General features: G+C 53.8%; 1 protein-coding gene and 1 long non-coding RNA gene across 2 annotated transcripts; both read left to right on the top strand.

Moving 5' to 3' along the window:
• Positions 1-3,550: 3,550 nt before the first annotated feature.
• Positions 3,551-9,116, top strand: LOC122385632. Its single transcript, XR_006257232.1, has 4 exons — positions 3,551-3,612; positions 7,756-7,815; positions 8,239-8,332; positions 9,064-9,116. It is a non-coding gene; the product is annotated as an uncharacterized LOC122385632 (long non-coding RNA).
• Positions 9,117-9,158: 42 nt separating this feature from the next.
• Positions 9,159-27,663, top strand: LOC122385669 (proto-oncogene tyrosine-protein kinase ROS-like). Its single transcript, XM_043374105.1, has 31 exons — positions 9,159-9,178; positions 9,641-9,743; positions 10,159-10,534; positions 10,963-11,085; positions 11,549-11,846; positions 12,680-12,877; positions 13,205-13,463; positions 13,633-13,833; positions 14,184-14,363; positions 14,655-14,858; positions 15,157-15,372; positions 15,713-16,405; positions 16,587-16,763; positions 17,007-17,270; positions 17,427-17,617; positions 17,973-18,086; positions 18,619-18,767; positions 19,039-19,460; positions 19,756-19,903; positions 20,399-20,649; positions 20,907-21,061; positions 21,711-21,919; positions 22,257-22,466; positions 23,001-23,225; positions 23,547-23,845; positions 24,109-24,312; positions 24,540-24,772; positions 24,995-25,186; positions 25,503-25,669; positions 26,123-26,176; positions 26,501-27,663. The coding sequence occupies exons 1-31, from the start codon at positions 9,159-9,161 to the stop codon at positions 27,097-27,099; spliced, it is 7,134 nt and encodes a 2,377-aa protein (XP_043230040.1). The 3' UTR covers positions 27,100-27,663.
• The last annotated feature ends 141 nt before the right edge of the window (positions 27,664-27,804 follow it).

Raw genomic sequence — 27,804 nt, 5'->3', positions numbered from 1 at the left:
CGGCCGCTAATCACAGTCACAGCCCCGGGAACAACGTCTCAACAAAGCGGCGGCTTCAGTACGCCAGCTGCCGATCGCTATTAGCCGTCGATAATGATACGGTCATCAGTCGGCTCTCTCAATAACCTGGCACGCGCCTCCAGACGTCCTTCAAAAGCACCTGCGGCTCTGGAGGGTCGCCGGCACCTGCTTCGGTGAAAATCCTTCCCGAGTCGCACCTGCTCGAGCTCATGAGAAATCACGAGCAGTCACGAACGTCTACCGTGACTGTGCGCCGCCCCTCCCCCAGCTGAAGGACGAACGTCGGACGGTGGCGGCTGACGTCCGCCGTCCCCGATACTCCGTGTGTGTGACACGGCGACAGCGACCCGACCGTGAAGTGAAGGGTCCTGCTCGCCGCCGCGCCGGCCGGCCGCCCTTTCCCCTCCCGGCGCTCTCATGAACAATGGCGGACCCCGTCGGAAGGACAAAAAGACCAGTCCGCGCGCGTGTGATGCCCTCTACTGAGCATGCATAACCCCGCGTGGCACTAATGGTCCCGGCTACCCTTGAAAAGTCCGCTGGTTTTATTGTGACCACTGCCGTCGGTGGCCGCAACTGACACTCGGCGCTCGCTGGGGCGAGAAGGCAGAACTGTCAGAACTACCCGACCTGCAGTCGGCGCCATCAGGGCGTTCTAACCAGAGTCCAACGACGCTAATTGGTCGTCGGTGTCATGTCAGCACGGCGGCGGCAAGACGGCATTGTGTGCCGCTGATAGCGTCTGGAAGCCGTCACCCCATGGCGTATGGTCAGTGTCATTTCCAGGGTGCCCACTATATTGTTCATTGTCTCGTGCAGCGTTGTGTTAAGATCGTGACTGTTTTCCCCAAGCATCCGTCAACGTCTGTCAACACGTGTAAGTAAAGTAGCGCGATACCCATTCATTCACCCATGCAGCGAGTTATGAATGAATTGTCTCGTTTGTGAAGTCATTCAGGAGTTTGTAATTTAATAATTCATCCGTTCGCTTCCTTTATATGTTTGTCGCTTTCTGTTGTCTAGGTAGGTATAGGGTGAATAGGTCAAAAACGCCCCCATTAAGCGCGAAACCTTCTGACACTCAACCCAACCCAGATTACTCAAACCTTTGGGCACCATCATGTAGCTCATTCTTTTTACTACGCTTTGAGACCAAAAAAAGACACTTGCGTGTGGTATTTAACCCCCCAAAAAGGTTTCCGCATACCCTTACAAAAGGGCGTTTTGCCCCACACCCTGGGTAATACGCCCACACCCATGTGCAAAGCGCCCCCACCCCATCCATCAACAGAAAATGATGAACATGGCAGAACTTGACGTCATTCTGACGTCATTTGTGGTTAACCTATCATAGCCTTTGGAATAAAATGTTGTTGCAATGTGTAAAATGGATGCCCGGAGGAGTCCTGAAAGTTTGGTGACAATATCTGCAGTCGTTTAGGATATATCAGCAAAAAAGGACAGGGAGAGGCCTTTTCGGCCCCGACCTACAGGGCGCTACCCTGCACTCTCACCACCGTGCAAAACGCCCCCCTTTCAGAAAACTGGGGGCGTCTTGCCCCATGCATCGTCTTTAGTAGGCGTCTTTCCCCATCCACTCCATTTCCGGTCAACAAAATATTGACAAAAAACGCGCCACTAACGCCGTAGCATAATAAATTCAACAGAATGACAATAAAACGCAGTTTTGAGTGATGTGCACAATAGCAAGTTTTGTGATATAAAGAGGGCATCAAAAGCTTAGGAATCTTCTGTAAAAACAACAAAAACAACACCCAAAACCAACATCAGCACCTACCTACGCTGCTCCTCAAGACGCAGAACCGAAAATAGAGAACTACGTAAACAAGCAGCTGATTGTTCTGAAAGACAGGATAAAACACCTATCCGCCGATAAGATCTACGATTTTTTTAGGGGAGGCGTTTAACCCAGGGGTGCGTTTTCCCCACAGTTACCCTATGTGTGGCTTCCAGCTTTCCCGAATATTTTTTTTTTTTTGCTATCCAGTTAGAAGAGCCGTCTTATTTTCTGCATCGAACCTACATGTTTTATTGATAAGGTTTATTACATATTACGTTACGTTCATCACTTTTATAACAGTTTGTTTCAATTTATATGTAGGCTCATATGCAGAGGCATATGTCCGAATGCATTTCAGTGGCCCGATTGAACACGATCCGTGCTTGGTTGAGATGCTGAATTTGTTCATATTATCAAATTATCATCAAATTATCATTTGATCACTCACGACTTTGGTCAATAAACTCATCCCGTTAACCAGTGAACAATAACTGTCCCCAAAACGATCTTTCCTATTTTTGTTCGGAACGTGAGAGAACGGATGTCTCGCGTGAGATACTAATTATCCATCCATCATGACCGTTCTCTGAAGGTTTAAAGGGTGCAACCGTTCCCCGACAGCCGCAGTTCATCAGTCCAATGAAGTAACTAACGCGTCAGCTCTGCGAACCGCTCGCAGCTGCGCCGCCATCACCGCGCCGGGGGCTTTGTTTCGACCGCGTGTGTCGCCAGCCAATCATCTCACCCGCCGACCGTGAACGGTGTGACGTCATCTCACGGCGCGGCGTGCCGGTCCATTTCACGGCGCGGGGAGGGAGGGAAGGGGAGGTGGCCCGGTGACCTTCTGAGGGGGTGCGGACCATGACCGACCCCCGCGGCGCGCCGGGCCGGTCCGCTCAGCGCTGCCAGACGCGTGACGAGCCGACCTGCCGAGAATGGGGTGGAGAGACTAACTCGACAGCTGACGTGTGCCCGCCTACCAACATTGGCTACAATATCCAACCCTGCTTTTTAGTTTTTAGTTTCTATTTGTTTCGTCTCCCTTGATAACACGTCCGTGCCTAGAAAGTTAGGTGAACGTCCAGCACGAAGCATTATTATTTGCGACTTTCGCTAATGTTGTAACAAGTCAAAGTTTGCGGTGCAGTGTCCACCGAGAGGCAAACCTTTCGGAGTGTTGATCGAATCAGCTCAATGAACTCGATCCGCCCTAATCAGCATGGAACTACTGCTGGCTGCCAGTGACGCTGTGCTAAGAAGTTGACCCCAGTTTAACATGTAAATAACAGGCGAGAGACGATTGGTCGAATGGATTGGTACCGATCAATGGCACGCCACTAAGTTGTCTCGCTGATAACTTCTGCCAGTTAAGAGCATAAGCCGCTCAAAATAATATGGGTATGAAACGATATGTGCTTGTAAAAAATTCAAAAGATCTTGCAAGTGTTTCTCGGGTACGGGTAGGATTATTAGCTTTAACATTTCACAGGGGTGTCGTAGTTACTTAGCTTGGAACTCCGGATAAAGTTCATTGGAGATAACGCTGCCACGAGGGCTGAGGCCAGTGCCTCCAGCGAACCTTGCTCATAACATTTTGCAAATCGGCACAGTGCGAACAAAGAAATGTGTACGTTGTAATTGATGACTCCGACACATTTCTCGACAGGCTCAAGCCAAAGGTTATTCTTCGTCCTCAACATGACTAACTCGCTTGTTTTCTTCTGTTCCAGAACCAGGGACGAGGCTCAAATCTGGAGACATCGTGCGATGAAAGCTGCAGACTTGAACAGGTGAGCCAACAGAACTCTGTTTGCATATAAATATGATCATAAAACGTTAATATAGATAGACATACATGCGCATTTTTCAACACCAGCACGGTCGCTAACTGATTTATGAGCACAATAGTATATCATGACCTGTCTGATTTATAAATCAGTCACTGTTGGGTAATCAGTTCAAATTCCATCACATTTAGTGCGCAAGAAATGGCGTCTTTCCTCTCCTGTAATAAAAGGTCCGACCTGTTACGACCAACATCCTGCGGCTAACGACATAGCCATCAGGGCGGTCAGAAAAACGGCGCCGGTAAAGACAGATCCGGCGCCGTGGATACAAATGACCGCGCACCGGCCGGCCCCACAGTCCGCGCGGCCGCCCAAGGCTGTCCCTGCCTCGCACCTTTGTGGGCGCCGCGCCGGTCGCGTTCTCTGGGGCCGGACGCCCCGCTGACCGGCCGTTCAAACAGTGACCGGTGGACCGACTGTTTGTCGCCGCTCGGCTTCTGTCAGCGCGGCGCGCGCGTGAGAGACGGGCTTCCGCCGGTTTTGTCTAATGCGGCGCTCCCACGTCCCGGGCCGGCAGCGGCGTGCGGATAAAATCGCCAGGTACGGCAAAAAGTGTCCATCACGGGACTGGCCACAATACAGGCCGCTAATCTTTTTATTATGGGCGCCGATCGTTTCCGCGGCCGTTGAATGGAGAGGAAGTTCCGGCTTTGATCGCGGCGTGAGTTGTCGCGGCGGCGGCGCGGCGGGGGAGGGGCGGCACGCGGGCGGCGGCCACACCGCCAAATCACGGCGCGGACCGACGCACTATGGTTGGAAACGGCCTCACGGATGGCCGTGGGCAATTTCGGAATATATGTATATTTGGGGTGTCATTCTGTTGGAAATTGATGAAATGTTTTGAATTGGGCAGCAAAAATTATTTAGTTGCGCATTTAGTCTCCATTATTGTACGTGGAATCGGGAGTTCCTGATAGTGACTTTTTTGGTGCGCCGTCAAAGGTTTAAACAACCGCGCTGTTGATAGCATGTGGAGTACCTCCATGACGTTGTAAAACTGGATTATTATATATCAAAATAATCCTTGTTATGTTGGCTATCGAGTGGAGTGACTCTTTTTCCCATGCGTGTTCAAAATCAGGAACGGCATTGCATTCTGTTTGCAGTGTCACCACAGCAATATTTGCAAAATTACGTTTATGTTTCATTTGACATACAAAAAGTTCTCCATCGACCTCCATTGAGCTTTTTGGCAGAATAAATCTCTGTTCAATTCTGCGTTAGGGGAACGTAAAAGCAGACTGCGCACTTGTGCGCAAAATCGTCCATGAAGCTTCATCTCCCGAGGCGTACCTACCCGTCGCTTCGTTAGCACCAGGTCGGCTCGTCAGTCTTGCAATCGCTTATCCTTATAAATGATGGTAAGAAGCAGGGTTGCGGAGTCGTGGTGGCGCCAAATCCGACTCCGACTACGACTCCGACTCCTGACTCGTTGCCATGACTCCGGCCGACTCTGTCTCCGACTCCGGACCCCTGCCAGTGTTTCGGAGTCGTGATGGAGCTGTTCCGATTCGGACCGACTCCGACTTCCACTGCGGGCTCCTGACCGACCCCGACTCCGACTCCGACTCCTGGCTCGTTGCCACGACTCTGGGCGACTCTGACTCCGACTCTGACTTCGACTCCGCACCCCTCGTAAGAAGTAACTGCTCACCCCTGCACCTGGAGTATGGATATCGTGCAAACGTGTATGGATATCCTGGAGTATGGATATGGATATCCACCGACAGAGCAGACATACAGACATGCTGTAAACGCCATTACACTGCCAATACCATGGCAAATCAAATGGCTATCTATGGTTTTTGATCATCGTTCTACATTTTCCAAAATCTTGAACTGAATGTTGGCAATTTCTCGTGACTACTTCACGACCATGACGCATGCATTTCTGAAATTGATCTTTTTTCAACCAGCCAGGTACTCGTATGATAAAATGAATGTCACCATCGTGTTCTACGCCCAAAAGTACCCATAAAACATGTGTCATGCATGGGCTGCGAATAGGTACCAGTTTTAATTTTCGGGGTTATGTGCTTACCTGATTGACCTGACTTTGACCCTGGCCAGTGGCCTATGTTTGACTGACCCCTACATTGATCTGACACTCTTTTAGCACTTATATGAAGGGTTGTGACAGTTGTGACAGTTGTGACAGATTGTTTAGGACCAACTGATGACTGAATTTATTTAGGACCAACTGATGACGATATAATCGAAACGCGAAACGCGAGGCACCGATTGCGAGGTTCTAAAGTCCATGCTACTGAAAGCCCGATTTCAAGTGTTTGACCTGACTTTGACCCGACCTGTGACCTCGAAATTCAGCTTTAAAGTATTCATGTGAATCGTCTCGTCGCGTTCTTCTTTCGTTTGCCGCGCCTCGTGCGTTTCGCTGCGCCTATTTGTTCGCGAGTTATCGGCTGGGGGCGTTGAACGCCCCCCCCCCCGGCAAACGGCGGATGGGGAAATACCCCAGCAACTGCCGGGTTAATCTGACGCATGTTTTGTCATTTGATCGCGCGTCATTTTATTTCTTACTTTTTTGCCCAATCTAAAAAAAAATCATAAATACTCTTTCTCCAAATTTTTGACCCTTTATGACCAATAGTAAGACACTGTGCGTCACTACGTTGATATTTCTCGCGCTAAAGCATAACAACAATATCCATTCAGTAATAGCAGTATTCAAAACATGTTCAAAATGCCTCGCGATATCGATAACATAACGAAAGACATAGGCGACTTATAACATACTTGCAATGATGACGTCACACATGCGTGACGTGACGTGACCTCGTCATTTCTGAGTTACTGTATGATGCACGAAAGAGACTGGTATACCTATGCAAAGTTTCATCGCAGTCGGTCTACGCATTAACAAGTTATGGGCAAAACATTTTTTCGCGTTGACCCCCGGCCATCCGTGAGGCCGTTTCCAACCATAGTGCGACGCACTGATTCGGCCTCAGCCGGAAGGCTCGCCGGTGGCCGGGTCGGGTGTGCGCGCCACTGAGCGGGTAATATCCGGCCGCGAGCTGATGGCGGCGCTGATGGCGGCGCGGGGGGAACGTGGGGCGCCCGCTGCGACACCACGTCACCACCGAATGGGATGGCACTGCAAGTCACCGAGGGCGGAGCGCTGCCAACAAAGGGTTCGGCCGGTCTGTGACGGGACCACCGTCACGAGTGTCGCAGCGGGTGACGGTGGGACGGCCCGCCCTCACTTCGCCCGTGGGACTCGCTAACCCGACTCCAGCCCCCTCCGTCTGCGCCGTCACCGCAAATTAAACCAAACTCGCCCTGTGAGCTTCCAGACCGGTGGGTGCAGGGCTCAGCCCACGCGGCAGCCATTTTGTGACGGTGTGAGCGGCTCTGTTTGCCTGTCGGACGCGGAGGTCAGGCTGCGTGCCGCCTCGTCCGAGTCACGACCTCGCGTGTGTGCCCTTCTCATTTGATCGGTCGCGGCCGGATGTTTTAGCTGGTCACATTGTCAAATAGCGGCCTTCCGCAGAGGATGTGAAAGCCATCTCGGCGCGACCGTTCGCGGGATTTTCCATGTAAAAAGGCGTGACGCACCTGTACGGATGATATGACGTATCGCATGACGTTGGGGTCACATACCGTGACGACCTGAATGACATTCCGTCACGGGAAGTGACAGATCCAGCTCACAGCCGATATCGGCCAATGTCAGCTCAAGTCAAGTCACAAAACGATAAGTACGATAAGTATTTCCAGAACGGAAAGCGGAACAAGATCATATCCGTAAACATTCAAATCATAAGCAGCAAACATTTAAGATAAATACGACTACAGTCAATGCTTAAATACAACATGTTATCCAAGCGTTAGAAAGAAACGGGCGAATAGTTGGTGCTTATTTTTTTTAGGTTAATCATTTTGTTTAAATGGCAATTAAAAGAAAAGTGCATGTTGCAACGTTAAAAGCGATTTTTTTTACAATAAAGATACAAAGGCAAACACAAAAGTGATGCGAGAATACGAGATAAACGGTATGCCATCCAGCAAATGCAACATCTCGTTTGATCGCCGTGTTTTAACCGCATAATCTTTCTGTTTCAGTGCAATAAAGGATGCGCCGGGAGAAATCGCTCCCTCGAGTCATCTTGTAAACAGTTTTGTGTGAGTATGGGGCGGAGACGGTTCCTTTCTACACCATGTATCGTGTGCTCTGTCAGCTGGATTATTTTTGTTTGAGTGGTATAGTGACAGTGGGAACGGTCGAGTAAATAAGGCCGTATTCTGGATCTTCGGAGCGGGATGGTAACACATGAAACAATAACACAGACATAAAATACGTCCTCCTGTCACTGAGTTTGGAGAAGAAGTCTAAACTAAGCTTTTTTATCTTCGTTTTTATAATAATAGGTTGGCACTTGAAATGCAGGGTCATTACTTTTGTATGTGCCTGATACATTTATGACTGCTATGTATTTTCTGACCTTACTCAATTCGCTATCCTGCATCTTGAGCATTTCATATCACATCTCGACCTGACCTGACCTGACCTGACCTGACCTGCCCGGACGTCATTTCCCTCATCAGATGGACGAGGGGCCGTCATCGCAGCAGGGAGAGCGCTGGTACTGCGTCATCGGCTGTAACATCGCCGTCAGTCGATACGTTCAGCAGCTCAGAGGTGAGGAAACACCTCGCGAAATATCAGCTGCCATCCGCCGAACCCTTTGCGGCAGCTATTTTCACGCCCGTGCCTCCTGACTGGTTGAGTAAAACCAGCGGTCTCCGAGAGCCCGTCCGTTTGTGTATAATGGCCCGCCGGCCCCCAGAAACGACCCACTAGCCGGCCGTTTAAGCGCTGCAGCGCTACACATGTTTATGACTCTGGTGTCCAGTTGTCACATCAGTTAGGTACTCATGCGAGAGCCACGTTTGTTTACGCTCTCCGCTGGCACGGGTTTGGCTCCAAACTGGCAGTTTTTCGTTCTCCCCCGCTATCAACGGATTAGGCATCTGCCGTAGCTTCAACGTGCAGTTGTTTTCAAAAGACGGAATATATGTACATGTTTGCACCATTGATGACTTCCAACGTGCTGAATATCTCGGCAATGTCGCACGGTAGTCTGTCGAAATTCCAACACCAGATACTATGTGGCAGCTGTGGAATGACTTGTGTAATGTGTAATGTATATCTGTCCGTGGTTATATGCCAGATGTGTGTATGCATGTATATAAGTTAATTCCTGCACTTTGACACAAATTGCTGACTCGCAAGATTCAGATTAATCATTAAACCATCAATTTAAGCGGTTATTCGGGTTAAGCTCGTACGTTTTTAGATATATATTAAGCCGTTTAACATATAGTCACTGCGTGCCTGTTCCGTTCCTCTGACCCCGCCCCGTCCAACAGAGGAGCTCCAGCTGGGCGCTCCGACTCTGGTGCCGGACTCGCTGACGGCCGACTCTGTCACCATCCGATGGCTGGCCCCTCCGCTGCCGCACGTCATGCTGCTCGTTCAGTATAAGTGAGTTAGGCATCACGCCTTGCGTCTGCCTTTACCGTATTTTATAGTCTGCCCTTGGTCTATCAGAGTCCGACTGCCGTCTGCGCGTTCCGTCTATATCGTTTTCTGTTTACCGCAGGCGGTCGATAAATGATAATGAAGCTTAGTGCTATATCATTTTTTCTGCATAGTTTGCATATTTAAATTCGATGCAGCTGCTTACCCAATACCCATGTCTACGTCACTCTAGTTCATTGCTTTCCTTGCTGACTTCAAATCGTTACACGGGCCCGGCGTGTGTAAGCATTTCATTGCTTTCACGTTGTGCTTTGCGGAACAGCATACGTTTCAGGCGTTTGTCTTGCGGCACAGCATCCTGTCACGGGCACGTGATCCTGTGCACCATTGAAAAGAGTGTGTTGGAAGCAGTCGGGAGCCAAGCTTGTTGATTTGTTGACAATACATGATTTTATCTCCTCTTAGGTATTCGGATCTACCCGGCGAGTGGATATTTTATCAGCCGGACGTGAAACTAAACGCAAGCCAAGTTACAATCACGGGACTAAAACCCTACACGAAATACCAGGTAAGCCCGAGCCATGAACCTCCCTCATCCAGCAGATCCTCATCCAGTCTTCGGTTATTGTGTCGCATGTTATAATATAGACGCTGTCCATTCTCAGCTGGGCCCTACTGCGTGTCGCACTGGCACGTGCCTTGGTGGTCGCTGGCGCCCGGCGCCTTTGGGACAAATATCCTAACGACAGTGGCCGTCTGAAGGATACCAGGACCGGCTAGTGTAGACAGAGGTCTCTTGGGAGGCCGCAGTGTGGCTGTGGTGGAGCAGTTCTCGAAGAGTTTACGAGAACGTGTTTGGCACGCCACCATGAGACCACTTCGCTGATAGAGGAGACCGATTAGGTATCCAATTTAAGAAATGTCATTGTGTTTTTATAACTAATTTGATCTTTATGTAACCGTACGTTCGTTGTATCCCTCAGTTCCGCGTGCTGTGGGCGGTGGCGGCCAGTCAGGAGCCTCTGCCGGGCGCCCCCTCCCACCCGATCTCCACTCTCGCCCGCGGCCGGCCTGCCTCAGCCCCCGAGGCGCTGACCGTGGCGGCTCCGGACGCTCACCACGTATCTCTCCGCTGGCTGCCTCCGTCCTTCCCCGGCGGCCCTCTGGTCAGCTACCTTCTGGTGGTGCGCGCCGGCGGCCAGCGCACCGCCGCAGAGATCGACCCCCACCTGACGTCACACGTGCTGGGCGGCTTGCAGCCCAACACCAACTACACGGTCACCGTCTCGGCCATCAACAAGGACGGCGCCGGACCGCCAGCAGAGAGCTGGGTGCGCACTCCGGCACTCGCGGCCGAAGGTGAGCGAATACGAATAGTCTGAGAGAGGGATGGGGTTGTTTCTGCGCTCGTCTGGCAAGCACTGGTGGACGTATGCAGTTGCATCGTCACTGACCATGCATCATGGCCATAAGATTTGCTTTGTTGAGATACATTTGTGTCGCTAAATATTCCATCACTGGTTCTGTGTCTCGGGGTCTCTGGGATCCCCATTCCCCATGTCACCATCAGCGGCCAGCGCTGCATTCACACGACGGGCTCCAGTCATCTTTCTTGTGAGCTCCATGACACACGAGTCTGCTCATTTGCCCCGTTGCCCCTTCCTTACTCCGGGGTGGCTATTGAACACCCCACGCCACCCCTGACGTCACACGCCCCTTTTAGTTATGCAGCCACTAGAGACGCAACCCTTGTTGCAGCCCGCAATGACGTCACACTCCTCTTTCAGTCTCCACCCAGGAGAGGCCAATGCTCATCATCGGCAGCGGCGATCTAATCCTGCGACTGAAAATGAACGTCACTTCGGCGCCGAGAACGGTCTACAGAGCCGACAAAGGCGTCAACATCACAGGTCGGTTTACGGGTCATATCGGACATGGGAACGGTGGTAGTGGGTACTGGGTCCATTTGAGATCCACTTGTCACCACGAGCATTGCTAATGAGACAGCTGCAGTGTTGTTTATGCTGTCTCTGGTTAGACTGGGTGATATGTCCAAGTCAGCCAATTCTTTCAGCATTTTGGTTTCGAAGTTGAGATACTAAAGTGCTGAAGGGCATTACAAAATTTTGTCCAATGCCTGCGTACCAGCGTTGTTTACGTAAACGTGACTTCAGAGGGAGCAATGGTGTGTGGACCAGACAACAGGCCTCTTCGACCCCCTGAAGACAGGATTCAGACTGTCATCTGTTGTCAACCAGTCATGTGACCTGTCTGAGACCCCCAGGCACAGCCATGCATGTCTCCTCGGGCTGGCCGTTTCTGCTCACCCGGCCGGTCGTGTGACCTCTGGTGACCTGCGATCTTCCCCCTCAGGCACGGCTATGGACGTCTCCTCGGCTCAGCTGTTCCTGGCCACCTCAGCCGGCCGGGTGCTGCGCCTGCCTCTGGACGGTAGCGCCTCTCGGCCGGTAGATGTCACCCCTGTCGGCCTGGCCGGTCAGCCGGCGCTCCTGGCACTGGATTGGCTGGCCGGCGCCCTGTACGGACTGGTGGCCGCCCCCGATGGAGACTGGACCGTGCAGCGCTGGCTGCTGGAGGACCCGACGGCGATCGACACTGGTCTGCGCTTCGCTGCCCGGCCGGCGCATATGGCTGTCGATCCGCAGAACGGGTGGGTAGACGAAGGAACCGCGGGTGGCCCATGAGAGGATTCTTCGGTAGCTGTAGGTTTATGAAGTCACCAGGGTCTAGATTCCACACAAGGCTGTGTTTTATCAATGGCGTGCTAAAATAGCCCCTCACTGAGAGCAGCTTCAAAAGCAAACACCTCATCGGTCTGCGTGATCCTCACCAGAAGGCTGCAAAAGGCAGTGGCGTTTCCGGCGACTTCCGTTCTGCGTCGGAATACACAGTCCATAAACAGCTGACCCATCGGTTTTCTACCTCTCTCTGGCCGGCATGTCCCGCCGGAACCATGAGCCAATAGTTTGCTTACACAGTCGCTCGTCTTGCTGAGACTGCCGGCCGCCGCTCGGCCACCCCCGCGCACCTCCTTCTGCGGCCACTGACGTCACCAGTGACCCGCGTGACGTCACTGGTGACTAGCGGTCAGTGTCTGGTGGGCGAGGATTCCGGTCTCAGTGGCGAGATGTGTCATTACCGAGATATCCCAGGCGCTCGGTGGCCGCCTTGCAAGCCTAACAAGCCCTGAACAAACAAACAAATAGATAGACGAGAGCGAGACTTCACACGGGGGTTATGCACGCGGCTGCAATTGCTACAGTTGCAACGGACCTTTCATCTCACTTTCACAGCAGCATGGCGATACCGATTTTGTTACACTTTAGGACACCGGAATGGCAGTGAGCTCGTTTTATGACGTAATGTACACCCACAGTGCACTTCGTTTAAATGTCCGTGCGTATTGATTTCAGCATGCTTGTTTGGTTTACATGAATTGCCTCTCAGCTCACTGTGTCACCCTCCCTCTTCTTATTTTGGCAGTTATTTCTACTACTCGGTCTCTGAGCCCAGCCCGGACGCAGGCCTGTTCCGGTGCAGTTTCGACAACATGACCTCAGCCGAGCGGGTGGCCTCCGGTGCTGACCTCAACTTTGCCACCTTTGTCATCGATCACACCAACTTCAGCGTGCTGGTGCCCGGCCGGGAGAAGAACACCGTGTTCGCCCTCTCCATGATCAGGTGAGCGGCTGCAACAATTTATACTGTTTGTCTCTCATGTCCATGAGCCGGGTTATGTTTGTTGGAATGTTGTCTTATGACTGAAGTATTCTGCTCTATAAAGCCGACCTAACTTTGGCTCTGCTCCGTCCTTTGGCGTTTTTTCAAGTGACCTATTATGTATAACACCTCGCCTTCCTTTTGATTTCACACCTGTTTTCCCCTTAATTTAACTACACTCTGCTGTCCATATAATACTACCCCCATTCCGAATAACTAGCCTTTATCCCGCTACACCCTGCTCTCTTCTCCTCCTCTAATCTCCCCCTCGACCCATTCTCTCCCCAGCTGGAGCCGGGCCGACATCCGCAGCGGCGCCGTCCGGCCGCAGTACGACGGAATGCTGGCGCTGGCCGAGCACGCGCGCACGCTCTGCTGGTCCCGCGGACAGCACATCTACCTGGAGACGTACCGGGCCGACCGGCGCGCTCACTACGCCAACCAGTTCATGTTCAGCCAGACCCGACTGCCGGTCATCAGTCTGCACGTGCAGCACCCGGCCTCGCAGCCGCGGCCGGCGCCGGCCAGCCCGCCCAGGGAGCTCCAGGTCAGTCCCTACGCAGAAGGGAAGGGAAGGGAAGGGCATGCTCTTCTAACATTTTTTTTAGAATGCTGACAAGGGAATAAAGCTTACCTCTTGGAGTGTTGCTCATTGTGAAAGGCCACACACACAATGACTGTTCCTAGTTGCACTAACCACGTTTCTGTCCGTTCAGGTGGTATTCCACTCTGGCCGCGCGCTGGCCCGGTGGCAGCCGCCGGCGCTCTCTGGACTGGCTGGACCTGCCGCCTGGAGTCGCTGGACCTACCAACTGAGGCTGACAGACTCTGCCGGCCGGAGCAGGGATGTGGAGAACATTACAGGGACAGAGGTCACCGTGGAGAAGTTGGCGCCCGACACACAGTATACTCTGCAGGTTAGTGGGGAGTTGGAGGGATCAGGGAAAGGTCGTAGAATTGACGAGTCGCAAACGTCACTCATAGATCACATAGGTCAGTTATGAGTCGTAAAGGTCAGATACATGTAACGTAGGTTAGTGACGAGTCGGAAAGATTACACGAAGGTCACCCAGGCTGGTTACAGGTCATTGAGACTCATGAGTACCCAGCGCTGTTTGAAGTTGCATGTACAATTATACGATTGCATAAGGCTCAGCCACGGTTTATCTTTCCCTTCCTGACCATGTTCTTCGGCTGTCAGAAACGGAAGTGCGCACACATCTGTTTGTGACTTCGACTCTCTCTGACAAACCTCCCTCCCCTCTAGGTGCGCGCGCTCTCCGTGAGCGGTCTGGGTCCGTGGTCGGCGCCGTTCTGCGGCCGGACTCTGGAGCACCACCTGGACGCCAGTGGTCCGTTCCTGCTCTGGTCTACTGAGGTGGGCCTGCTGCGGTCGGATGTGATCGGAGACCGGCCCACGGTGCTGGTCAGCCGCGCCAGCTTTAACGTGAGTCGGTGTTGTGCGAGAGTGGAAAGAATGAATTGAAGGGATAGTTCAGGCTGTCTTATAAAAATGGAGTAAGTTTCAACGTGGAATGGTGGAGTTTGCAGAGCGCGTGACTGAAGGGTTAGGTATGTGTATTCTTCTGAGTTTCATAACACTCGTGATATAGTAGCAGGATTTTTATAAAGATATTGTAGTTTCTTATAACTTAGCATCACCACTTAGTTTTTTATACCTCGGACATTTTGTGCACTGGCGTTTGTCCCTGGTTCACCGAATGCATCCTTCTTTCAGGCCTCCGACAAGAGCGGTATCCACGTGTCGGACCTGACCTGGTGTGACGACATCATGTACCTGGCCACCAACGACTCACGCGTCTACTCTCACGACCTACGTACGGGCGAGCTGCGGCAGCTCGGGGACGCCGTACAGGCCACGGCGCTGGCCGTAGATTGGATCGGTCGGCGACTCTACTGGTCCAGCCCCAAACAACAGCTGGTACGGCGCGCAGAAATGGCAGTCGTGGTGGCAGTTTAGTGCGGTGTGGCGCGGCGCAGTGTGGTTAAATATTTGTTCCCAGAATGTTTATTCACACAATCATGAGAGCGCTGCGCTCTGAAAACATCCAGCCGAGGGGCGGTGAATGTCATCTGCGACTCATCAGAGCGAGTGGAACGCGTCGGGCGTGCTGGGCGGGCCGACACTAGGCTTTGCCAGTCACCGCGACCTCCGACCTCATAGCTCAGTCTCACTGTCCCTCCCCTGACTCCCCCTGACTTCTACCCTCCCCCGACAGATTTACGGCGCACCACTGCCTGATGATGACGTCACCTCAAAACGCGACGTCACCGCCGGCACTCCTCTGCCGTTTTTCACTGCTGCACGGCACCTCAGGGTGGATGCTCTCCGGGGTGTGCTCTACTGGGCGACTGGACACACAGTAGAGGCCAGCTACCTAAATGGAGAGAGGCGCAGGCACCTCTACAAGACGGGCATCTTCTCCGGAAAACAGGTGAGGAAATACTCGTGTGACTTGTGAGTAAAGGAGGTGGAAGACGCACGAAGGGGTTCACGGGTGCCTGATGAGTCAAGGGAGTAAGCGGGGCTCGTGTCGTCATGGATTTTCCCAGGCTGAAACGCTGGGAGGCGTCGTGTTGTTTATTTACACGACGGGTGTGGCGTGAAATGATCTCGGTGAGTTGACAGACTCTGAGCTTCGGTTGAATGTAACCGAAGGTCATGTGCCAATGACTGTCCTATGTATGTAGACGTGAGTGAGTGAGTGAAGTGAGTTGTGTATATGATCAGCACAATTCGCTGATCTGACCGTTACCCGGCTCCCTATCTCCCAGGTGGTTGGCCTCACACTGGACTTGGCCGGCGACCGTCTGTTCTGGATCGTACGCGACTTCAGTGGCTCCAGTCTGCACGTTCTGCCTCTGCTCGCCTCCCTGGAGGGAAGCAACGACACGGCGCCGCCTGCTGAAGTTATCCCGCTGCGCCACAAGCAGGTGAAGGGACCGCTGCACTTCTTCAGCGGGCGCCTGCTCTGGGTGATGGAGGACGAGTCAGCCGTCATCGCTGACCCGGCCGTGGCGCACCTGGCCGTCATCAATGCTGACGGCGTCACCGGGCTGCGCATGATCTCCGTGCTGGACGGAGCGCTGCATCCCCTACCTGCCGGGTTCACCGACTCCCATCAGGTGCACGTGCTGCCAAACAGCGTACCGGCCGAGTCTGTCACACTCTCAGCTGAGAACGGTGGCGTGACGGTCAGCTGGGAGGCCGTCACCAACACCAACTTCGCGAGGGTGACGTACCGCGCTGAGCTGAACGGCCGCCAGGTGGCGGTGGAGGCGCCCGAGGCGGAGTTGGACGGAGCCCTGCCGGCCTTCTCGCCGGTCCAGGTGGCGCTGCGAGCAGTTACCCGGTGGGGCGAGTCGGCACTGACCCAGGTCACCCTTCACACGCCAGAGGGAACGCCCAGCGAGCCTCGCTCTCTCAGGGTGTTCACGATGCGACAGCAGTCCATCGTCGATCCCCAGGTGAGAAATAAACCCTCTGCGACCACTCTTTACTTTAACAATCTATTCTTCTTATGATACTAAGCTAAGCGGAGTGTGAATGAAACAACACATAAGCGCCTTGCCAGTTGTCTGTCTATTCTCTATTCTTGCTGGCCAGTATTGTTCGCTGACTGTCTAATCTCGCTGTTTCGTCCGTCAGAACTGGACAGCGGTGGTGCGCTGGGACGTCCCGGTCTCGCCGAACGGCATCATCGGCCACTACCGGCTGACGGTGTGGCAGGGCGACGGCATCGTCTTCAGCAGCACCGTCGTCAACGGCTCCAAGACCGAGACCCAGCTGACCGGCCTCAGGGAGAACGTCACCTACGGTGCCGAGGTGCGTGCGCTGCTTGACAAGTGACAACGTCTGTCTACCTTCTGGAAACAGTGACGTTTTCGAGCTTAATTTGCAGTAACGATTCATTTGCATTGACTTTGGTTTCGAACTCACCTGTGATTGAATAGTGGGTTCGAATATAAGCTTATACTTTTTCCGTTCATAGGAATAACAGGTGCATATTTATGCCGTGCCGGGGACCTCCGCTCATCACTCTAACCTTCGTGGGCCTTACTCTCTCAGATCCAGGCAGAGACTGCTGCCGGCCCGGGCCCGCTGTCCTCCCGGCTGGAGTTTGAGGTACGCGACTTCCCCGTGCCCCGGCTGCTGGTGGCCGACGCCGACCGTCTGCGACTGGTTGACCTCGACACGGAGAAGGTCACTGACCTGCTGACCCAGCAGCGGGTCACTGACCTGGCCTCGGACGAACGGGAACAGCGGCTGTTCCTGCTCACCCCGGACAACGACATCCTCAGCCTGAACCTGCGCACACTGACCAAACACAAGGTAAGTGAGCTATAGATACGTGTATGAATTACACAGTACACATGGAGTGAACTACTTTTTAAATCTTATCTTCCATATCATTGAAATTAGCTATCTTGAAACAATTTGTACGGGTCTAACCAACAATCCTCTTATTTCTTTCCCGTTTCTCACAAGGTGGAGAGCCTGCGCGGATCTGGCAGCAGCCTGGCCTACGACTGGATCAGCCGGGATCTGTACTGGGCCGAGTCAGACACCGCCGGCCAGTACAGCTCCATCTACCGGCGAAATCTGGATACAGAGACGCTGGAGCGGGTGGCGGGACAGAACGGACGCATTGGCCGACTGAGGGTGGACCCGTGGACCAGGTACGGAGGGATGGTGTTTGAAGTGACGTGAGTGTGCGCTGTGGGCATGAAACTTTTGAGGGCGTGGGCTGTGGATTGTGCAGTCGATGGGACGTACGTGCGACGAGGAGGAGGGATGGAGGGGAGACGAGAAATATCTGGTGAAAAAGTAGCAGAAAGTGAAGCAAAAAAAAAAAAAACGAGTGATTGCGTAGTGGTGCTGGGCTATTGGTGTTTTGCCTTTCTATCTGATGTTTTTGATATTTACCTTGCCAATAGTTTGTTTTGCCACAAAGATGTGTTTACACCTAGAGTTGTGCGCTTGCTGGATATCTGCCCTTTCCCTCGACACTCAGGCTCCTCTTTATTTTCTCAGTCTACTGGTGTGGAATATGGTTGGCCGTGACGGAGCCACCATGCTGATGAAGCGTTCAGCCAGGGACGGCGGAGTCATCGGACAGTTCTTCGAGGCCAACGAGCCGTCTGATGGGTAAATAAGAGACAACTCTAGAGAAGACACCTTCTTGGAATGTCATTTCTCATGGCTGTTACGGTAATTGTACATAGGTCAATTAAATACATGTCTGTCCAAACTGAGCAAGTTAGGTTACCGTATGCCCTGCACAATGCTGGAATTGTGAATTTTGGTCCTGGTCCCGGAGAATGAAATCTGTCCGGGGAACCGGCCAGCTTGTAGAACACTGATCAGGAAAATCATCTGTTTGGCCTACTAAATGCATCACTTGATAAAATATGTTCTCTCAATGCTATAGCTGCATGTTTTCGGCGTAATAATAGCAGTTTGCATCACACAGGCTGGAAATTTAAGAGATTTCAGGTGCCGGAGTATAAATTTGTAAAGGAGAACAAAATCGTTTGGACCCGACTGGGACCAGCAAAGGGCCTTATTTCCAACATTGGGACTCCTGCACCTTTCCCTCATATAGTTATCTGCATCATGCATTACCCCCGTCCACTGCTCCACTCCTCCTCTTTGACCTCTTCAACCCATTCTGCGACAGGTGCGACTGTCCATCGGGGGCGTCCGGCGGCCGGCTGGTCGGTCTCCACGGCCACCGCGTGCTCTGGCAGCTGCCCGGGGACGATCGGCTGATGGCAGCTGATATGGGCGGCTGCCGCTGCCAGACGCTCTCAGACATACCCAAACACGGTGGGTGAATGTGATAGCGAGCAGGTGACGGATCTCGCCGCTAGGTGGCAGGAGTAGCGAGTAATGACTCTCGCCGCTAGATGGCAGGAGTAGTATGACGCCTGAAGTTAGGCTGTACCGGATAGCTCGTAGCACTAACATGCCGCTTATTTTCGACGCTGCGTGCTAATGAAGGTCAATGAGAACGGTATTTTCAATTTCAAAACTGCTGCTCTGTACCTACTTTCATGCTCCTTTTACCTTAAACTCATCATTGATGTTCTTTTTGCAGTCATCTCGATGGCCCTGTCAGAGGACACGTTATTCTGGTCGCCCAACACCACGCACTCCATCTCCAACTCCATCTTCAACTCGAGTTCCGACGAGGACTCCGGCTCACCAGTCTACTCGCAGCGTCTGGGCTCGTCCGGCCGACGCCAGGTGTACTGGGGCGCCTCCGTGGGCGGTTTGTGGCCGCTGGACGGCCGACAGCAGCGATACCCCGCGGTGCACTGTCTGCTGCCCGGGCCGCCGGCCGGCCGCACCACCGATACCCACAGCACAGCGTCGACCGTCGACCTGCAGATGTCTCCCCGGTCCCCGCCGGCCGAGTGCGGGGCGGTGTCCGCGGCGGCCGTGCGTTATACGCTGCACTACGGGTCGAACGCCGAGAAAGAACGGTGTCGGGATGAGCTGCGATTCTGCCAGAATATGGTGAGTGGGAACTGAAAGCGGTGCCACTGCGAGGAAGAAGTGCCTTTTTAGATAACGGTTCCGAAAATTTTGTTGATTCTAAACACTTTTTGCATACCTGCTTCGAGTGGCGTTTAGCTTTTCCACCCATTTAAATTCGGAACAGCTTACGTTCGAGGGATAAATATTCTTATATCAGAAGGATTTCTATGATTGAGCTTTTCTGTCGAGGCAAAAACCGTTAGTCCGACAGTTCATGTCGTGGACCGATACAATCTACACATGTTGTAACCTCCCTTGTCCCTCTGCCCCTCAGACGTCAGTCAGTAACCGGACTCAGCTGACGGGCCTGACCAGCCTGACGGCCTACACGGTGCACGTCTCCGTGTCCAACTACTACTCTGAGCTGCTCGGCATCGAGCTGCCGTCCAACACCAGTATCATCGTCCGAACCACGGCGCCGGGTCAGTATTTCCCACTGATCCTTCGGCCAAGTGTGGTCCCAGTGCCACCCGCATTATATGGGGTGACACTGTGTGAGGTGGCTCTGTTTCATCTCGTGTCATGGACACCGGAAATAGGCAATCATCGTGGCTCAGTGTTGATCCGTTTAACCTTTCATCGGAGGTAATAGGGGCTATACATTGTTACATTTATCGGATCGGCTGGTTGGCGTATGAGCCCCGTGACCGAGCCGTTCTCGGTAACCCTGGCTGACATATACCGCAACTGTCTGACCCTTCCTCGCGTGTTTCCGGTGACCCCGACTGACCTGCCCTTCCTGTCAGACTTGCTCATCTTTCTGTCTGACCCGCTCCTCTCTCGTCTGACATATCCATTATCCATGTCTTGTCTAGCCAGTCCCTCCCCCTTCTGACATACCCATCCCTTGTCTGACATACCTCTCGCCGTACGTCACCTGTACCCCCGACTGACCTCCTCTCTCCCCCTCTCTCCAGCGCCGACGGAGCCGCGTGACGTCTCTGCCCGTCCGCTCTCCCCCGGGGAGATAGAGGTCGGCTGGCTGCCGCCTCTCTCCTCTGGAGACCGGCTCAGCTATCAGGTTCACTGGCGCATTGAGGGAGCCACCAGTAGCCTGCGGGCGTTTGGTCCGGAGCCGACCGGCGGCGACCGACCCGACGACGCGCCGCAGGGACGCTTCCGCTTCCTGCTCAAGGATCTGACGGCCGCCACCGAGTACCAGATCTGGGTGGGTATTGACGAGACGGCAGTGAATTGATGCTGGAGTGTGTCGTATGGTGTGGTAGTCATGTATTGCACACAATTGCAACACAGGTAAAGGTAAACCCAGGAAGATTTTTGATACTTTTGTCTATGATGGATGGTAGCACTGCCATCTATCGGTACAAAAGCCTGACCAAATTATACTCCTGTGTACTGTGTAGTGCCAAGTGTGTAGTCTCGTGTAACCTTATTTGTGACCTTCATGACCACCTCCTCCGACAGGTGAGCGCGCTGTCGTCGGACGGCAGTGCCGACTCCAACAGTAGTCTGGTGGTGGCCACCACCTACCCATACCCGGCGCCGCTCAGTCTACAGCAGGCTAACGTTACCAGCCTGACCGTCGGCTGGCCGCGGCCCGGGGACGGTACCGTTCACTGGTGAGTGACCGCGGTCCGCGGGACGGGGCTGGGTGGTCTGTGGATGGTCTTTAGATGGTCTGTGGAAGGCCTGTAGATGTTAATGAATAGTTCATGAAAGGTTACATGGTAGTTTTTAGACAACTTAATTAACATTGTCTCTACTCAGCCAATACCATGACAGTGGGACCGTAGGACGGCCCATTGACTTAGGCTCTAGTGCAATGACTCTGACTCCATTGCTACATAGTACGCAGTGACCCAGCCTCCAGTGCAGTGGCTGCAGAAACCTGACACTTATTGCAACGACCGTCCACCTGCTGTGGAACTGCGAAGCTGCAGCTTCCGAACAGGAATGATTTAGCGTGGTATGGGTCCCCGGTGGGTGACAGAGCGTATTACCTCGATTGTCTGGGGATCCCAGTCCAGTGATTTGCGCTGTAGGAGCTGTCACTTGAAATCCCTGAATTATATGCGACTTTGGCGTGCATTACCTGAACTTTGACCCTTGGCGTCTCCATAATTCAATACCATCCCATGAAAGGATCTGCGTGTGACATGTTCCTTTAATCCATGCCGTCTAACTTTCCCAGAAGTGCTGCTCGGGGTCATCCTATATCAGGGAGTGTGAGACACTGAATCTGACTGCTAACCTCTCTGGCCTATCCAGGAGCTGGGTGCAGTACCGTCCTGCCGCCGGGGGTGACTGGCTGAACGCCACCCTGGCCGAGCCCAGCTCTCAGCTGCCGCTGCAGCTGTTCGTGGCTGGGCAGCTGCAGGCCAACTCGCAGTACCGGTTCCGACTGCAGCTGGTGTTCAGCTCGGGACAGCCGTTTGTCGTGCCCGCGGCCGGGAAGAACTTTGTATTCACAACTGCAGGTGAGCAGGGCGAAAAGACGAGTCGGTGGTCTCGGGAGAGCTTAACTACAACGAGTTCTGACAGTTCTGTCTTACCGGTATTCTACCCGGACATTATCTCTCCTGCTTTTTCTCAGTGAGTCGGAAGGTTCGATTGCCTCGGGGGGGGGGGGGGACATATTTAAATAGATGAGTTGCGACAGTTCTGCCTTCTAACAATTACTATATCCCCTAATATCTCCCTGTCTTTCTAGCGGGTTGACGGGTTTGAGGCTCTGGAGCGTTTAACTAGATGAGTTCTGACAGTTCTGTATAACAACTATTCTATCCGCTGACAGTATCTCTCCTGCCTTTCCAGCTGGCCGGCCGGACCAGCCGGCCGCGCCCGAGGTCCAGCCGCTGGCCAACTCTCTCTACCAGGTTAGCTGGGCACCTCCCGACGATAACGGTGCAGAAATCGACCGCTACGAGCTGGAAGTCGAGTCGGAGGCACGTCGCGCCCGACGCGACGCTTCCGGGATGGACGACGACGACGGTTCGGGCTGGCGACTCGTCTACACCGGCGCAGGTGAGCGATGGAACGACGGTTGGGGATGGGAGGGTGCAAGGGACGATCTCAGGGAGGAGAGGTGACGGGGTCAAAACCATTATGAGTTGGTCACGAGGTTGGGTCGCGGAGGCTAGTAAGTGAAAAGCTCTGTGCGGGTCACACAGATCAGATAGCAATAATGCTTGGGAATCAAACTCACTGAATCGGGAGGATTGGGTATATGATGGCCATCAGATAGAGCTGGCTATTTCGAGAATGCGACTTTGTGTAATTGTTTGACTTTCAGCTCAGTGTATTTAAACTCGGCAAAGAATAACAAGTGACTGAAGCGTATATGCTAAGTTGATTTGCGCTTCGCGACTGTTTCTCAAGCGCGTTTCAGTTCAACGTTTTGGTTGGTAACTTCGTTGAAAGGCAAACACATTTTAGGCCGGCGTTTCTGGAAACTCCGCAGATAAACTTCGCTACTTGCAGTAGTTTTCCCTTGCACTCTTTTCAGCACCGCTTCAAAGAAGCGCCTCACTGACCGCTCACCACCCCTCCCTCCCACAGACCCGTCGTGGATTATTGACGGTCTGGACCCGTCTCCCAACTACCGGTTCCGGGCCCGGGCGCACAACACGCACGGCTGGAGCTCGTACAGCGCCCCGTCTCTGCCGCACCACCTGGAGAGTCTGCCACTGACGGCTCCGCGGTCCGACACACCCGTCATCGTCGGAGGCGTCATCAGCGCCGCCTGCCTCGTCATCATCATCGCCATCGTCTACCTGGTGCTGCGTAAGTAGGACGGGAATGGGCGCGTGACTCATCATCAAAGGCTTATTTGAGGACGTGTGAGGTATTAACTATCTCTATGGTGGTTATCCCGAAACTCCTATGGTATAAGTGAACGACCAGGCGCTAAAGGACCGTGGTAATTAGCCCCTCCAAAGTTAAAGGACTACTGTAATTAGCCCCTTATAAGTTAGAGGACTGCTGTATCTGACCACACTAACAGCGTATTAAACTTTTCTCACACAACTTCTCCATTGATAGCCCCAGTGAGCCTACCTGCTATTCATAACCATGCTCTTAACCACCACGTCTCCACATCTCCAGGTTTCCGTCACCGTCCCGAGGACAAGAAGGCACCCCGCTCGCCAGACCAGCTCCCGCACGACCTGGAGCTGGCGCAGCTCCGCGAGATCCCGGCCCACTTTGTGCGTCAGAACAACACTCTGTACGCGCCGCCGTTCGCTGATGCTGAGGACGCAGCCAGTCTGCCGCGCGTGCGCCGCGAGCACATCACTCTGACCAAGTTCCTCGGCAAGGGGGCGTTCGGCGAGGTGTACGAGGGCCTGGCGCAGCAGCTGCCCGGCAGGGAGGAGGATGAGGACGGAGTCAGGGTTGCGATCAAGGTGAGAAGAGCGGGAGAGTGGGCAAGAAAACCAGTCGGTGTGTGAAATAGCCGATATGCAACTTTCTGCTTTCTCTGCTTTCACTTATCGGTGACTAGAGACTAGAGACGGTATCTAGTCATACCGTCTCTGCTTTCGTTTGTTCTTCATAAAATAGCGTAGTTTTAAACGTTGTAGCCTGTTGTTAAACGACTAACGAGTTCCAAACCACTTAAAGGTCGGCCTGTCTTCTAGTTTTTACCGCGGACGTTTGTCGTTTCCAGACACTCGCGAAGGGAGCCAAGGACGAGGAGAAACTTGAGTTCCTCAAGGAGGCGCAGCTGATGAGCAACTTCAAGCACAAGCACATCATCTCGCTGCTGGGCGTGTGTCTGGATAACGACCCGTACTTCCTGCTTCTGGAGCTGATGGAGGGCGGTGACCTGCTCAGCTACCTGCGCGCCAACCGGGGCACAGACTCCGACGGGGTGAGACGACACAGCCGAACTATCCGTGACGATTAAACGTTCTCTAAGGATTTTGATCAAGTACTCAGTTTGTTCATGATGCTGTCGCGCTGTATGTAATACGTCATGCCATTGGTTAAGTCCTCACGCTTCAGTCATGTATCAACTTTGCACAGATAGTGCGTAGTGCGTTCCCTTCGATCATGCCCACGATCACTCACTTAATTACCGCTTCTCTTCTCCTGCAGGCTCCGATCCTGTCGCTGAACGACCAGCTTCAGATGTGTGTGGACGTAGCGCGCGGCTGCCAGTACCTGGAGCAGCTGCACTTTGTCCACCGGGACCTGGCCGCCCGAAACTGCCTCGTCACCAGCAGCGAGCCGCACAGACGCATCGTAAAGATCGGAGACTTCGGGCTCGCCAGGGACATCTACAAGAATGACTACTACAGAAAGGAGGGCGAAGGACTGTTGCCTGTCAGGTGAGGCGCAGGATGGGAAACGAATGAATCTTGAACTTAACGTTGTCGCTGAATTGACGTAATGCCCGCACACGCCTGTCTTGTCCATGTTCGTAGTTGATGTATCAGCCAGCAGATGGATAGCTAACCGTAGTTCTTCGTTCCACCAGGTGTATACCCAACCGTCGTTCCTCCCTGCTCCGCTAGACGGATGTCTGACCGTAGTTCCCCCTCCTCCGCCAGGTGGATGTCTCCGGAGTCGCTGATTGACGGCGTGTTCGCCAGTCAGTCGGACGTCTGGGCGTTCGGCGTGCTTCTCTGGGAGGTGATGACCAAGGGCCAGCAGCCGTACCCGGCCCGTACTAACCTGGAGGTGCTGCAGTATGTCCGTGAGGGCGGCACCCTCAGCCGACCGGACCGCTGCCCCCAGCTGCTGTGAGTGACGCCGAGGGTTGATGGGGCTGGGCGGGTTGGTAGCGGGTAAGGGGTGAATGTGAAGATAGGGCAGAAAGCGGTGGGTGGTTACGTTACGGGTCGCCTGCTAGCAGTATTCTACATCTACAGTCGTCAGTGTGGCTGGTCGTACTTAGCCATGCCCTCTTCATATTTACAACCCAGGGACCCATGCACACATTTCAATGGATATAATTGAAATCCCATCATGCAAGGACAAGCTGACATCTCCCACTCCTCTGAGAGCTGCCAATCTCTCAGAGTGTCCACTGACGTCCCGTCTCCCTCCATCCGTCAGGTACGACCTGATGCAGCAGTGCTGGGAATACGATCCCGAGGACCGGCCCAGTTTTGCCCACTGCCTCCAGTGTCTGCAGCAGACCCAGGTGGCCGCCCTCGGCCAGGCACCTGGTCTCGTGCAGACTGGCATGACTGTACACAATGCCCAGTACGCCCGAACACCTGGTGAGTACGACTGCCACGAACGATGTACCCTAGTGCCACGTCCGATGAATGATTTCGCATCCCTGCACGGAGATATGAGTTCATGCGTCTTTATTTGCGGTTCGATATGCAGACAACGTTTGTTCAGGCCGGAATATGAGTTGCCTGGAACGCATGCGAAATGATTGTCAATACGAGAACGATATTGCAAGGCTCTGTTTGACTGATCGCTCATTATTGAGCAGGAATGGTAAAGCCTATTATTGGCATATAACTGTGTACATTTGATGGCCCTTGCATCTCGCCGATCATACAAGTGTACTAATTCCGTCTGGTATGTCTGTTAATCTTGGTATGTCCGCCTGCCTCGGCTGCGTCCGCCCACCTCCTGGCTCTGTATGTTAACTTCTGTCCATTCTGCTGCTGTCCGTCCGTCCGGCTCTGCTGACTCTCGCTACTCTCTGTCCCACTCAGCTGCGTTCGATAACAGCGCCTACTCGGCCGATGGAGAGGAGGTGGAAGCTACCGGTAAGTGTGCTTACCTCTCGCCTCTGCTGAGTAACGTTTCCGCCTCTCAATAACCGGAGTGTGTCGTGTGCGTGTTTGTTGGTCAATGGTTCACTTATCTTCGAGCTTGTCAATTGTCCATTGATGGTTTGAAAAGAGATGAATGTATTGTATTCTACCTCTAACTGGTGGATTTCCTCTATGAGCAGCTTTGTTCCTTTCACTGATTAACGGATGGGTTTACATACTATAACGCGTTAGCTCACCTCCCATTTTCTGGGCTTGGGTAAAACTCTTCCCCAGCCACCACCTACCCGCCTCTAATCTCTCATCTCCCTCCGTCAGGCGGCGGTTGGCGGCGCAGCTCGAGCGCCAACAGCGGTCGCGACAGCTCGTTCCTGCTAGCTGACGGCGACGACGACTCCGTGTTCAGCGACTCGTCGGCGGCGCAGGCCACGCTGCCGAGCCGGGCGCGCCTGCGGCTCCCGCACCGGCACAGCTACCTGCAGCTGCGCCACGACAGCAGCTCTGGGTACGAGGTGCCCACCGGCGAACCGCCCGCCCCCACCGCTGCAGCCCGGAGCGTCACAGTGGCGGCAGAGCCAGCGGCGGTGGGTGGGGCCGCCGCACCTCACAGCTACCAGAACTGCACGCTGGCGGGTCCGCTGCCGGCGAGCTCTCTGGGTGCACTACCGGCGAGCTCTCTCAGCGCGCTGCCAGCCAGCTCTCTCAGCGCACTGTCCTCGGGGTCCTCAGGCGGCGCCGGTCCGTCCTGCAGTTCAGTCCCGGCGGGGGCGGGGGCGGCGGCCGGCGCCTCCGTGGACGACATCCAGTTCTCGTTCGCCGCCGCCGCCGAGCTGGACCCTCGTCACAGCGTGGCCAGTCTTCTGTCACAAATCAGCGGCGTCGCCATCGATGTCGATCCGGGAAAGACCTGGTGTTAGCGCCAGCGACCGCTGGTGCGACAGACAGACAGACAGACGGACAGACGGGCTGTGAGCCGAGGGTCGGCGCCGGGGCGTCACTAGTCACCGTCCCAGTCACAGGGCGCCCGCCGCGAGCGCGGCGCCCGCCGCAGTCACAGACGGCGCCCTCGCCCAGTCAGCAGGGCGCGCAGTGGGTTCAGTGTGAGTGAAATCGTGATCGAACTTATTCGGGCCGCAGCGTCGGTGATGCTCAGCCCGCGTGCCTTTTATGCGGTGGGTCGTGGTCGGGTATTCTAAGTGGGTGGACCAGCGGGACCATGTGAAATGTATGTTAAAATGGGACCAGACACGGCTATTGGCTGGTGTGGGTTTAGTGTGCGAATCTCGAGGAAGTGTTTATGATCATGTGTGACGTTTCCAACTCATCATAGACGCGTCGCAGGGACAAAGCGGACGCCTCTGCGAAGCATTTGCACACGAAGTGACCGCACAGATACAGTAATGAGAAATGTACGAGTGTAGACGATATTATATGTAACAAGCAGCGTATGCCAAAGTATTTTCCAGGCTTGGTCAGACTGCTGGCGGCCGGCTGGTTCGGCTCTGGGGTCGGAGAATGTCTGAATCTCTGCAGAGCCTCTCGTTTGCTCACAGTCTTCCTTATACGCTGTCTTTACGCTGACCTATTTTGCACAACACATCGATATTCTGAGCACATTCCGA

This window comes from Amphibalanus amphitrite, unplaced genomic scaffold (genome assembly GCF_019059575.1).
Source record: "Amphibalanus amphitrite isolate SeventyFive unplaced genomic scaffold, NRLGWU_Aamphi_draft 000226F_arrow, whole genome shotgun sequence".
Lineage (NCBI taxonomy): Eukaryota > Metazoa > Arthropoda > Thecostraca > Balanomorpha > Balanidae > Amphibalanus > Amphibalanus amphitrite.
Note: the sequence above shows the minus strand (reverse complement) of the source record. Positions and strands in the feature narration are given on the sequence as shown.

Excerpts from the sequence above, each read along its gene's own strand:
- LOC122385669 (XM_043374105.1), top strand. The coding sequence starts at position 9,159 with ATGCTGCTCGTTCAGTATAA. Across the intron at positions 16,406-16,586 it reads AGTCCATCGTCGATCCCCAG|AACTGGACAGCGGTGGTGCG; the intron begins GTGAGAAATAAA and ends TTCGTCCGTCAG. Across the intron at positions 21,920-22,256 it reads CTTTGTATTCACAACTGCAG|CTGGCCGGCCGGACCAGCCG; the intron begins GTGAGCAGGGCG and ends CTGCCTTTCCAG.